General features: G+C 43.0%; 2 protein-coding genes across 3 annotated transcripts in view; one reads left to right on the forward strand and one right to left on the reverse strand.

Annotated features, from left to right (window-relative positions):
• The window catches only part of LOC119209353 (chloride channel protein 2-like), a 44,559-nt gene extending 43,056 nt beyond the window's left edge, over positions 1-1,503 (reverse strand). The window contains exon 1 of one of the 2 annotated variants that reach the window (XM_062557649.1): positions 1,405-1,503. The gene's annotated coding sequence lies outside the window, so the exon portion shown is untranslated. The remainder of the gene's footprint in view (positions 1-1,404) is intronic. The other variant, XM_037458631.2, reaches the window with a different exon arrangement.
• Positions 1,504-1,512: 9 nt separating this feature from the next.
• LOC119209354 (solute carrier family 12 member 9-like) lies at positions 1,513-8,597 on the forward strand. Its single transcript, XM_037458635.2, has 14 exons — positions 1,513-1,919; positions 2,200-2,334; positions 3,126-3,263; positions 3,337-3,434; positions 3,871-4,072; positions 4,237-4,344; positions 4,644-4,755; positions 5,002-5,159; positions 5,642-5,724; positions 6,005-6,129; positions 6,233-6,425; positions 6,515-6,689; positions 6,998-7,144; positions 7,267-8,597. Exons 1-14 carry the CDS (start codon positions 1,739-1,741, stop codon positions 8,202-8,204), a joined length of 2,793 nt encoding a protein of 930 aa, XP_037314532.2. The 5' UTR covers positions 1,513-1,738; the 3' UTR covers positions 8,205-8,597.
• Positions 8,598-12,248: the final 3,651 nt, after the last annotated feature.

The raw sequence follows: 12,248 nt of genomic DNA on the forward strand, positions 1-12,248 counted from the left end.
TGTGTATGTCAAAAATCTCGGACCCTTGCAAACCTAAATGGGAAAACGGTCTGGCTGGCAGGTACATTACCAACCTTCATGGGAGTGTGGGTGTCCAAAATCACAGAGGCACTTATCTTCATTACAAACAGTTCAATCATCACAAGCATACACATGCTTGCACACCCACAAGTTATATGGGCTGTGAACAGCTCGGACTGACACTCACTTAGTGAATTATCTGAACCAAAGTGGTGCCGGTATTTGCCGGGGCCAACCTTGAGAAAAAGAAAACGGTTACAAATAGTTTCGATGTCTGGCTTGTAAATGGAGTCTCATAAAAATAAATCATTAACTTTTAAGTCAGTGAGCATCAAACTATAATATCAATTAAGCCATTTTCGGTCTGTAACATTTTGTTATGCATGGCGCAGCAGAGAATTGGAGCGCATCCTGCCGTCAGATAACACTCACACTTCCCACTCCTGAATGAGAAAGGTGGCAAATAGAGTGATGAGAAGACAAAAAGGACACAGTGGACACGGGTCATTTTCCACATTTCTGAATGGAACAAATGTTGATTTCCAGCTAGCGGCCTAGCAGGGGAGAGAGCCTGAAAAGATTAACGGGTGACAATTGAATGCACTAATAAGCTTATAGGCTGGTTTCTGGGGCTTCCCCATGTGTGACACGTGGAGTGTGTGTGTAATAAGGCATCCATGGGCTATGAATATTGTGGCTGAGATGGAAAGAGTGCTGGTTGGTGATATACATTTCCAAAAAATGTCTATGTTGGGGTGATGCACCTGACCCTGACCTGATGTAATGTTGTGTCACCCCAAGTTTAAAAATGGGGCGCCAATGCAATTATAGAGCAATAAAACCTACCAGAGGAAAAACTGACTCCTCACCTTTTTCGGTTTTCTGTAGTGTGATGTGTAGACTCTTACTTACTAATGACCAACACTTCTCTGTTGGCCATTAGTAAGGTATTTTAAATTCAATGAATTAAGAGGAACCACAGGAGTAGAGATAGGATTTGATGAGCATCACACACTAAAGAATGTATAAGAATGTATGACGGAAAGGCAGTATTCATTTCTATATTTAATTAATTTTAATTAATTTAATCTCAATGCACTTTAAGATAAACTGTTTAACTGCTGTATATGTGTAACGTTATATGGTTTCTTTTTAGTCCATATATCTGAGATGTCTTAGTATATTTCTACATGTCGCTATCCAGATCCTGCATTTAAGACACAATATATTGATGTGAACATATGAAAAAATATATGACACACTAAACATTTACTTCATTGTATTTAAATACTTATATTTGTATTAATTTCTTGTATTATGCATATATGTGTATGCATGCATTTATTCGTTTACCGTTAAGCATACACATTTGTTTTCACTTACCACTTATTTGCCGGCGTAATCGACAGGAATAAATGACGCAGCCGGTGGATTGATTAAGGAAACTCACTGATTGGATACTTTGTTTTCATTAACGAGCCGGTTGGCGAACCGCAATCAACGCCAGAAGGTGGTGATCCGCGCTGGGTAAGTGATCCGTGAGCAACACGATGGCGACCAGCTGAACTTTGTCGCCGTATCCAGACCCGAGGCACGTGACCTCTGCGAAGCCCGACGCGCCGACACCGAGCATCGAGCACGTGCGGTCGAAGCCAACCGAGCTGCTGTTTTACCTTTTTTTAATTAAGTCACCGCTAACTCCGCCGCCGCCACCACCATGTCGGAAAAGACTCCTCTTCTACACTACCGGCTCACCAGCAGCGACAGTCCGCCCACGAGAGTCGAGTCCACGCACAGCGGGTGCAAGGACAAGGGCGTCCGGAAGCTCGGCGTGGTGTTCGGCGTGGTCGTTCCCACGCTGCTGTCCATGTTCAGCGTCCTTGTGTTTCTACGGATTGGTGAGTGAAACGGAGAAAAGTTGTAAAAAAAAAACCCCTACAAAATAAAATTGGTCAAATGAAAAAAACTTTTTTGGTTTAATTTGAGCCAAGTCGGCTGTTTAGTTGGTGATGACGCGTATGAAATAGGCTGTTTAAAGGATTGCTTAAACCTTTCCTAAATGTACTTCAGTGTCCCAAGACCCTCCTTTTGACATCTGTCCATTACTGTCCAAAATCATTGTCAACTCACAGAACAGCCAACGCCCTACATATTGACGCGTGTTGCTTCTTCTTGCAGGGTTTGTGGTGGGTCAAGCAGGGCTCTACCAGTCCATTGCCATGTTCCTCGTGGCCTACTTCATCGTCACGCTGACCGTGCTTTCCATCTGTGCCATCTCCACCAACGGGGCTTTAGACACTGGAGGGGCCTACTGTATCCTTTACAGCACGGGTCGCCCACCTTTTTGGAACCCGAGGCTCACTAGTGGTGCTTACAAAGAATCCTAAGGGCCGTCGTTCAATACTAATAAGAAAGAAACGACGTGTAAATACACAGTGCTGTGGATGTGTTCTGCACCTGCAGCTGTAATGACCGAAATTAATATTCTGCAAGCACGAGCCTGCCGCTGTCTGTCGTTTTGAATACAAATTGAATGCATTTGAGGTCATATTTCTTCATCAGACGGTTTGGAACGGATTGTCTGCCACATCACTCCTTCATTTTATAAAAGACTGTTTTATAGAAGATCTGTTTTGTGTCTTTTTAATTCAAAGGGGACAACACAACTGTCAATGTCAACTGCTGATGTGTAGTCATTTGTGTCACTGCCCATTGAACATCTGCTTTGGTTAAGTTACAATGTTTTGTTGATGTGTATGTATAGAAATATATAATGTATTGATTTCTACAACAAAAAAATATGTTAATTTAAATCTAATTACATGGGGAGCACCTAATGGTGATCTAAGTCCTGCCAGTGGTTGAGAGTAGCTGTGTTAGGCTGAGATACTTTGAACGCCTCACTCGTCTCTCTGTGGTTAATTACGTCTGACTAATGATTTAGAAATAATGTCCCTGCTCTGTATTCATGATTTTCATCATCTAGCAACGTCACGGGGTCCTTCTTGTTAACGTGACACTTTGTTTCTCTCCCAAACTGCCTTTTATTAATGGTGGGTCTCCACGCTTACTTTTTACTTGTAAATCCCTCACTTGGATTCCAGACATGATCAGCCGGGCCTTGGGTCCGGAGTTCGGCGGCAGCATTGGGATCATGTTCTTCTTTGCCAACGTGTGCGGCAGTGCTCTCTACGTTTTGGGTCTAGTTGAGGCCATCATGTCCACCTTTGGCATCCCAGAGGGTAAGGCACATGAGCTCATTCCATCTAGTGGGTGTGTTGATGCGTGGATCAACGCGTTTCTGCTGTCCCTCAGAGGCTGTTGCAGGTCCCCATCAGGTGCTGCCCTCGGGGTATTGGTGGTCTCTCCTGTACGGCACTGCCTTGCTCTTCCTGTGTTTCATTGTCTGCTTGGTGAGAATTCATTGTTTTTTTTTTTCCTGTCTGCTATATGCTAAACACATAATCATTTAAAATTTTAATTACTGTTCAAGTCCCACCTTGAAGATTGTAAATGGAGATGGATGGATAGACTTATCCAATATCCTTGTTCAAGGACAATTGGATAGGTAGTGGATTGGCTCCATGTCGACATTTCTTGCTTAATGTATAACTGACCGCTGAATGCATTGATAAACATTGAGTGAGCGGTTTTAATACCTTTTTGAAGCAGCAACAAATTAGTTGGCCCAATACTCTGATGCCAATACCATCTAGTTTGGTGTGCCAAGAGAAAAATGCTAGTCTAGATGTTTCTAATTTCCACTGCTTGAATAATGCCAATATTATCCAAATAGTTTAGTCTAACACAGGTCTTTACTTACTAAATATAACTGGCTTGTCATTACAGGTAGGTACCCACATCTACGCCAAAGCCATCTTTATTATCGTCATCATAGTCGCAGCAGTTTTGGCAACCATCTTCATCAACTTTTTCATTGCGAGGCCAATTGTAGTGGTTCTGCCAAATAGTTCTGGTCTCAACAGCAGCAGCATGAGCACAGCCAATTACACTGGCTTCCAGCTGCACACCTTGGAGGGAAACCTAATGCGTAAGTAAGAAAAACGGCCTTCATAATATCCGCTCTGGATTATTTATTCAAGACTTTAATTATTTAAACGGTGCATAACAAACTACTTAACGTGCAGGTCATCCCGGTTGGTTTTACTAATCTCTGCTATGCAGGCATGAACAGGCCTTTGCTCTCTCTTCCAGCCAACTACACAGTGGACTACTCCACTGGTGCCACAATGACATTTACCACAGTGTTTGCTGTCATGTTCAATGGCTGCACTGGAATCATGGCAGGCTCCAACATGTCAGGTACAATGAAATGGTCACTTTAAGGAGGACTGGAATCCAGAGGTTTATCCCACTTCAGGGGCTGTATAGATGGTCCCAAACCACTACGCCTCGCTAGATAGCCAGTGGTCCCCTAAATCCAATGGTCTGTGACGGAAAAGCTGCATGACTCAGTAATATTTTGAGCCTTTTAATAACCAATGCATGCAGGTCTGCTCTAGTAATAAAGACGTTGGTGGATCCAGCCCCTAATTTGGGATGAAGCTCATTTGTACACATTTTATGAAAGGCTGAATATTTCCTTTTTTTATTTCTTTCAGGCGACTTGAAAAACCCCAGCTATTCCATCCCAAGAGGAACACTTGCAGCTGTTCTCACAACGTTCATTACATACAATCTGCTTAGTCTGCTGGCTGCATGGTCCTGTGACCGGTTAGATACATACATACACCTCTCAAACATCAAATAGTAATGGCACAAATAACAAATGCATGAAACAAATGTTTTTCTATTGAATCGCCAGTACTGCTATAGTGACTTAATTATTCAGTAGTGGATTTTTTAATGAGAATAGAAGTTTTTTTTAAATGATTTAGATTTTAGTCTGTTCACCTTTTTTCAGGAATTTGAAAAACCTTTTACAAACTGTCAATCTGTCATGTGATTATCTGTCCTCAGTCACCTCCTCCAAAAAGACTACAGTTTCCTCGGAGACATCAACATTTGGCCGCCACTGGTAACCATTGGGATTTACTCCTCTGCCATGTCTGCTGCGATGAGTAACCTGATAGGAGCCTCCAGGGTCCTGTATGCGCTGTCTAAAGACGGCCTGTTTGGTGAGATTCGTGCCCTGGTGCCCAGTGCCGGTCACTGGTTCTGCATATTGTCCCGGACATTAAGAGTTTCATATGAAAGAGTAGTAAATTATTGTTCATTGGGAGAGTGGGTTTTAATCTAATGTGGCCCCTGTATAGTTGGTAAATTATTACTCTACTTCTTTAAGATATTATCAGGGCTAAATAGCTGATCCAGAGTATATGAAAGAATATCCAACTGGTCTTCTAAAAAGCTGGGTCAACGTTTATTAACCAGCCATCTGTTGTGAGAATTTGACACTTTTTTTCATGACAATTTCATCATGTCTTGTTATCTAAGTTGAAAGCATCGTTTGCCAACAGATGGCTTGCAGTGTTGACTTTCTTTTGAAGAAGAAAAAAAATCATTGTTTGGCTCGATGACAACCTTAGGATGACTCAGTTGTTGATCTGATTTAGTACCATAACGGAGCGCTTTTTGGTAATGTTTTCCATCTCTGCAGGCGGTGTGCTGGCTCTGGCGAAGAAAACGTCTTTGAGTGGTAACCCCTGGGCCTCAGTGCTGGCCTCTTGGCTGCTTGTACAGGTAGGCTGGTAAACAGGTGACAGGTCACTTTTTGCATTGCACTCTCCCGACGGTCAGTCAGTTTTCATATTGATCTTTAGGTATGTGAGATCATTGATCTGATCCACGGCCTTGCTCTGTGAAGCCTCACTCAAAACAGAATATTTACTCGTAATTACACATTTGAATGACCAATGTTTAGATAACTGTAGTTGCAGGCTGATTGGAATTTTAGCAGCACAAGGATCGAAATATTGACAGACCTTTCTGCTAAGTTCATGTTCTTAATTTCTTCCACTAGGTGGTGCTGTTTGCTGGTAAATTGAACACCATTGCCAGTATTGTCACAATCTTCTTCCTGCTGGTCTATGCTGCTGTGAACCTCGCCTGTTTGGCTCTCGAATGGGCTTCTGCACCAAACTTCAGGTACAGGGCAGGATAGTGGCCTTCAGTGTTGGATTTATTTTGCACGATTGCAGTTTAAAAGTATCAGGTTTAATTTACAGTCTATCTTGTCATTTTATTTTAGACCGTCATTCCGATGCTTTACATGGCATACTTGCGCTCTGGGCATTCTCGGTTGCCTGGTCATGATGTTCCTGATAAATGCCATTCATGCATTTGCCAGCATAGCCTTCATGTTGCTGCTGTTGATGCTTATCCACTACCTAGGGCCCATCAGCAACTGGGGCTACATCAGTCAGGCTCTCATCTTCCACCAGGTATCACAAACAAGCACCTGCCTCATTGATGCATTAATGCAATGGAAGTTTCTACAGATTACAACGTCATCGCATCTTGACTCACTCAGGTGCGCAAGTACCTGTTGATGTTGGATGCGCGTAAGGACCATGTGAAGTTCTGGAGGCCCCAGCTGCTGCTGATGGTGGCAAACCCTCGCAGCTGTACAAATCTCATGACTTTCATCAATGACTTGAAGAAGAGTGGCCTTTTAGTACTGGGACATGTGAAGCTGGGTTTGTTGGGTAAGACTTGTTTTACTGTTAACGGTTATAGCTGCTACTATTCTTATTAAGTATAGCTTGAATATTGGTTCCAATGAAATGTATTGGTTTTTTTTTGTGAGGTTAAATGTAGGTCAATGTACAGTACATGGAAACTTCTTAACCTGCTTTTGCAATGTAAACTCATTCTCCAATTATAATCTAGAGCAGGTTCTTCCAAAAATATTCCCAGACACACTGCAATCTTTTGTTTTAACAGAAATTTGCAAATATTGGTAACTTGCAACAGCCTTTACTAAACATTTGACATTTTGTGTGTGCTTCTGTAGATGGGTTGCCATTCGATCCTCTGCCCAGCTGTTACGACTTGTGGCTTTCTCTCGTGGACCATCTGAACATCAAGGCGTTTGTCAACCTTACCCTGTCTGATTCTGTCAGACACGGCGTTCAGAGCCTGCTTTTCATCACTGGTTTTGGTACGCACGTTACTATTGTTGCAGAATGATTATATGGATTTTTCCATCCGTTAAACTGATTGTGTTGCTTACAAACTTTACAGTTCTTATCTGAAACCAGTGTTTCCAATGTTTGCACCTAGGCGGAATGAGGCCAAACACGCTCGTCTTGGGATTCTATGATGACTGCACGCCTCAAGACGAACTCAAAGGTCAAATCCTCCTGTCTGCAGGACATGACTTGGATGCCGCTTCTCCAAACACAGCCCCCCGAGAGCCATGGTCTCCCTTCTTCCCCTATGTGCGTTGTGCTGAGGAACTCAAAGACCTTCCGGATCATGAATATGTGTCCGTGATTGCTGACGCTGTAAAAATGGGCAAAAATGTGATACTGGCTCGCTACTTCAACCAGTTCAACCGTGTGGAGGTGTTGGAGCCGGGAATAAAGATTGGGCGCTACAGAGGCATGAACGGACCGTTCGTTGACGTGTGGCCTCTGAATCTGCTTCAACCAGACAGCCTCGGGTACGTTGATACCTGCTCGCTGTTCCTACTGCAGTTGGCCTGTGTGCTTAAGGAATCCCGGGCCTGGAGCCAGGCAAGACTCCGCCTGTTCCTGTGTGTGGAGTCTGATCGCAGTCTGAAGGGAAAGGAGGAGGAGGCGAAGAAGCTTGGGGTGATGCTGAAGGAGCTAAGAATTTCCGCTCAGGTGCAGATGGTGGAATGGGACCAGGTGGTGGCGTTGCATTGGCAGAGACGAAGAGAGGGTTGTAATCTGGTCGAGTCTGCTCAGAATGTGGAGAGGAGGGAGAGACCAGATGAAGAATGCCAGGAGGACGGGTTCCAGACGTTCCCCAATAACGATGATCTGCTGACCGATGAGTATATCTGCGCCGTCAACGAGCTGATTCGCAGACACGCTCTCCCTCAGCCTGCTGTGCGCTTCCTGTATCTGCCCCGGCCGCCAGCAGACACCAGCCGGTATCGGGCCTACTTGCACCAGGTGGACGTGTTGAGTCGAGACCTGGGCCCAACTTTGCTCATTCATGGGGTCACTCCTGTGGTCACTACTGTCCTCTAAAACGTTCTTAATCACCCACAACCCTAATTTGGTGTTTCTTTATGGAACTGTGCCACTTCCATTAGATTTATTTTGACCTGTTATTTAAGCAGTCACCCACAACATGGGACTGGACCAAACACTTGTCGCACCCACACTCCGCATTTAAACGGTTGCCCATATGTCATGAAGACGAGCAATCAAGGATTCAACCTAAGGTTATTTTTGTTAGGTATTGAAAATCACAAGTAGTTTTAAGATGATTAATAGTCACTTGGAGATCAGACTTGGTGTCATTAGAAATATGTTTTCACAGTATGTATGAATGTTGGGCCCATGCTTTTGGGACTATCGTCACACGGGGAATGCTCTCGAAGATTTTTTGCATATGTAAATTAAAAACATTAATTCAACGCGAGTTCAATTTCTTCGCTTGATTTCTTTTTTTCTTTTTTTTTTTTTAGAAAATGGAGGGACTACGGTTTTTCACTTGCACTTAACAAAGATGTTCTCAAATCTGCGTGTGTGGCAGATCTTTTGAGCCTTTCAGAAACACTTTACTACTAGAGGTATTCCTAAGGTACCCAATGCATTGTGTGCATATACACAGGTTAACTGAGGGATTGCTGGAGGCCTGAAAGAGTAACAACTGCATATTCAGCATGTTCGATTTAGACAAATATTAAATATAGTAAATTAAATCAGGCAAAAGCATATGGTAAACTGCTGTTTTTACTATCGTGGTAAACCAGTGAAAAGATTTGACATTTGCCTTTCATCTCGAGATTCAAGTATTTTGAATCGCTGAGGAAAAACATCCCCACAGTTGTTAATTACATCTTCTGGCTTCACAGTAACGTGAGTACTACCTGAATGACGCAGTGCAACTTCTAGCATGTGTGGTGGGCGATGGGACTACCTTCTGAGGCAGAGCAGACGCCATCTGCGGCGTATGTCACGTTGGTTAGAGAACATTCCACGAGTTTACAGTACTGACACCGCCTCCACGTCACTGACGACCTGCATGTGGGAAGGAGCGTGTTCACAGATGGAGGCAGATTGGGCTCTAGGAGCTATAAACGGAGACCACGTTGAGACAGGAAACGTGGGCATTAAGATGTAAAGGATGACTGATAATGTTTTGAGGACAAACTACATTGGGAAATCACCCATCTGTGCTCCACCTGTAGATGCATTCAAACGTCGACTCAGATTAAGGGTTGTCGGTCTCCTCTGCCTAAAAAAAGAATTTCCCACCAGGGATTGGCTCAAAGAGCGGGAGAGGAAATGCGTAATAAACAGTATATTGAAACCGGGTGGACTATGTGGTCAATGGTGTACATGTATCATTTGCTCTTTCTGAATATTGATTTTGACATTGCAATTAGTTTAGTATGCAATTCATCCACTAATCAACTAATCATGAAACATCCACTAATCAACAGCAGGAATGTGTTAAAGGACAGCAGAGTGGGGCCAGTGAAAAGATTTTATCAAGCCACAAGATGTGTATAATTAGTCTTTCAGATCACTTGAGAAAAAGGCCCTTAATGACTTTTATGGGCAGCTGAAAATGCCCTAAAATATTGGTATTTAAAAGTGGAAACGTTGGAGAGAATATTTTCTTGAATTAAGGGTGTGTTGATTTGGAGTTTGTCTACTTGATTGGCAACGTGTTGACAAGATGGGAACATGTGAGCAGGCCTCATACTTCCACTTTATACGGTTGAATGTATAATCTGAAGAAAAAAAACCTTGCTAATAGATTTAATGCTTAGCAGCCCGGCGTGGTGGCGTTGGGCAGCAGCTCCAACGTTACCTTCTGACGTAGAGACGCCATCTGCCGCTTACGTCACATTTGAAGCAGAATTCCAGGTCTTTTCATAGAGTCCCGACACCCGCCCACATCTCACTGACAGGCTGCATGGGACGGAGCGTGCCCACAGACGGAGGACACACGGGGAGGTTCAGAGCATCCAGCTCAAACATTCTGCACAGATGTCACAGTCTGAGGACCATCGCTCCGTGCCCACAAGATGAAGGAGCCGAATCGGTGCTTGGTGATCGGCAGCTGGATGGAGAGTTGCTGATGGGTGAAAAGTGTGAGGAACTGTTGGTGGATCTTTTGTTAGACTGGCGCTTGCGTTGAGTAGTGAAACACGGGATTGCCAATTATATTTTAGTCAATGTTGGATGCATCCTGTCATAATGTGGCTCATTAGCTTATTAGTGAAAACACACCTGAGACACACTTAAACCCAAATGATAAATATGAGATTGTAATGCTAATGACCTTTGAATTCCTTTTTGAAAGAACAAATAAATACATATACCTCAGTATGGTGACCTTTACTGTTTTTTCTGGAGGGGGAACACTGGTGTGTTTGAGTCACATAGTCATGCCATTATGACCTATAAACGCTTTGTCTTTAGGTGTTAACAGATCGCCTAAAGAGTGTGTCGGACAGTTTATGAACAGATCAACTAAATGAATCTGAACTGTTTAAATGTTAATCTGTGTCTAATGTGGGATCTGTTCATTTCTTGTTCCTTATGTGTCATCATTCAGGCTCTGAAAATAGACACGTAAAGTTACGCTGTCAGGCCTGATTCTCCTCACCACTAAAATGTACAATAGAAAGAGTGGGAGCTTGTTAATGCTTCTATTATCTGTAGCCCGATGTGAAAGTATCCCACATCCTCTGAAATCAGTCTCTGCATTTCTACTCGTGACGTAGTTCAAATGGTTGTTGCTTTGGAAATAGCAGCACTTCGTGTGAGAGTGGGAAGAGAGAGAGGAGAGAGATAGAGAGTTTATCCAGTGGGAGCGTTCGCCTCTTCCTCCCACCGCAAGCTCAACCTCCATGTGGACTTAGATACACAGATTGTTACCACTGACTTTATTAAAAAAAGCCTTTATTGGCCTCCTCTCACTTTGTCACAGTTCACTGAGCGCATGCGGGTTTCGGTAAACATCAAACTCATAGTTATGATCTTCTGGAAAATAGAAAAATGTGTCAAAAATGCCTTGAAAGTAATGCAACTTAATGAAATTGTTTGTCTCTTTACCAGTTAGAAGGCTGGACGCTTTAATACCAAGGTATTTCAATTATTTTCAGCAGAAAGTTCATTAATGGGCCGATAAAAAAAGGTTTCAAGTTTTAAATAATAATTTGAAAATAATAGTACCTGTCCAACTGGTAATGACTGATAACCTTGGTGTATATTTCCCATTCTGTCTGCATTCTGGTTAATCTGTGTTTTTTAATTTGACAATGATATAGCAAATTGTATTGATTTAATTTCTTAACACAAATTGCCACGCCGCTGGATTATCACATGCCTTCGTGGGTCAGTAGCATTCACACGCTGGGCTGCAGAGCACTGAACAGCATGTTCCACACTTTTACACTCTGAAATCAGTTTGATGTGTATTTAATTGAACAGATTCTATGTTGGACACCACCCCCTTACACCGGGGATGCCTTTGTTTTCATCAAGGCAGTGACAAACGGCTGCTGAGCTGACTTGCGTCACATTTTTCTTTCGGGGCAAAGAGAAACACCTGCGCTTCGTCATCGCGTCTCATCGGATTTTCGAGCCCTTATGATTATCAGCAATATTATTATTCAGAGTCCAGTGACATATTATGGTGTCTGCGTCACTGACTGCGCAAGGGAAAATTAAGTTAAATTGAGACTTCTTTCAGTTGCCACTCAAAACACCACATGTTTATATGAAAACGTCTAAATAAGGCACTGGATGCTGTACATTCGCTTCAGCAGATTATAAATATCAGACATCTGTCAATCTATCATCTTGCGTATACTTATCTCAAAGACAGGAAGTCACTCCAGCGTGTGATTTAAAAACAGTACAATTCATTTCCGGAGCAGCCTTCCCTTCATTACAGGACCCTTACTCCACCAGGGTCAGCCCGCAACATCATCAGGGACAGAACACACCAACGTCACCAACTCTACTTGCAATATATCCAACAACGCATGGTGCACTTTGGCCTCATGCCCAATGCATCTGTATATATTTACATGGCAATAAACGTCT

This window comes from Pungitius pungitius, chromosome 15 (genome assembly GCF_949316345.1).
Source record: "Pungitius pungitius chromosome 15, fPunPun2.1, whole genome shotgun sequence".
Lineage (NCBI taxonomy): Eukaryota > Metazoa > Chordata > Actinopteri > Perciformes > Gasterosteidae > Pungitius > Pungitius pungitius.

What these genes read in the sequence shown, in the direction of transcription:
- LOC119209354 (XM_037458635.2), top strand. Translation starts at nt 1,739, where the DNA reads ATGTCGGAAAAGACTCCTCTTCTACACTACCGGCTCACCAGCAGCGAC. An exon ending in GTCTAAAGACGGCCTGTTTG is followed by an intron (nt 5,160 to 5,641) that starts GTGAGATTCGTG and finishes CCATCTCTGCAG; the next exon opens with GCGGTGTGCTGGCTCTGGCG. An exon ending in AGGCTCTCATCTTCCACCAG is followed by an intron (nt 6,426 to 6,514) that starts GTATCACAAACA and finishes TGACTCACTCAG; the next exon opens with GTGCGCAAGTACCTGTTGAT.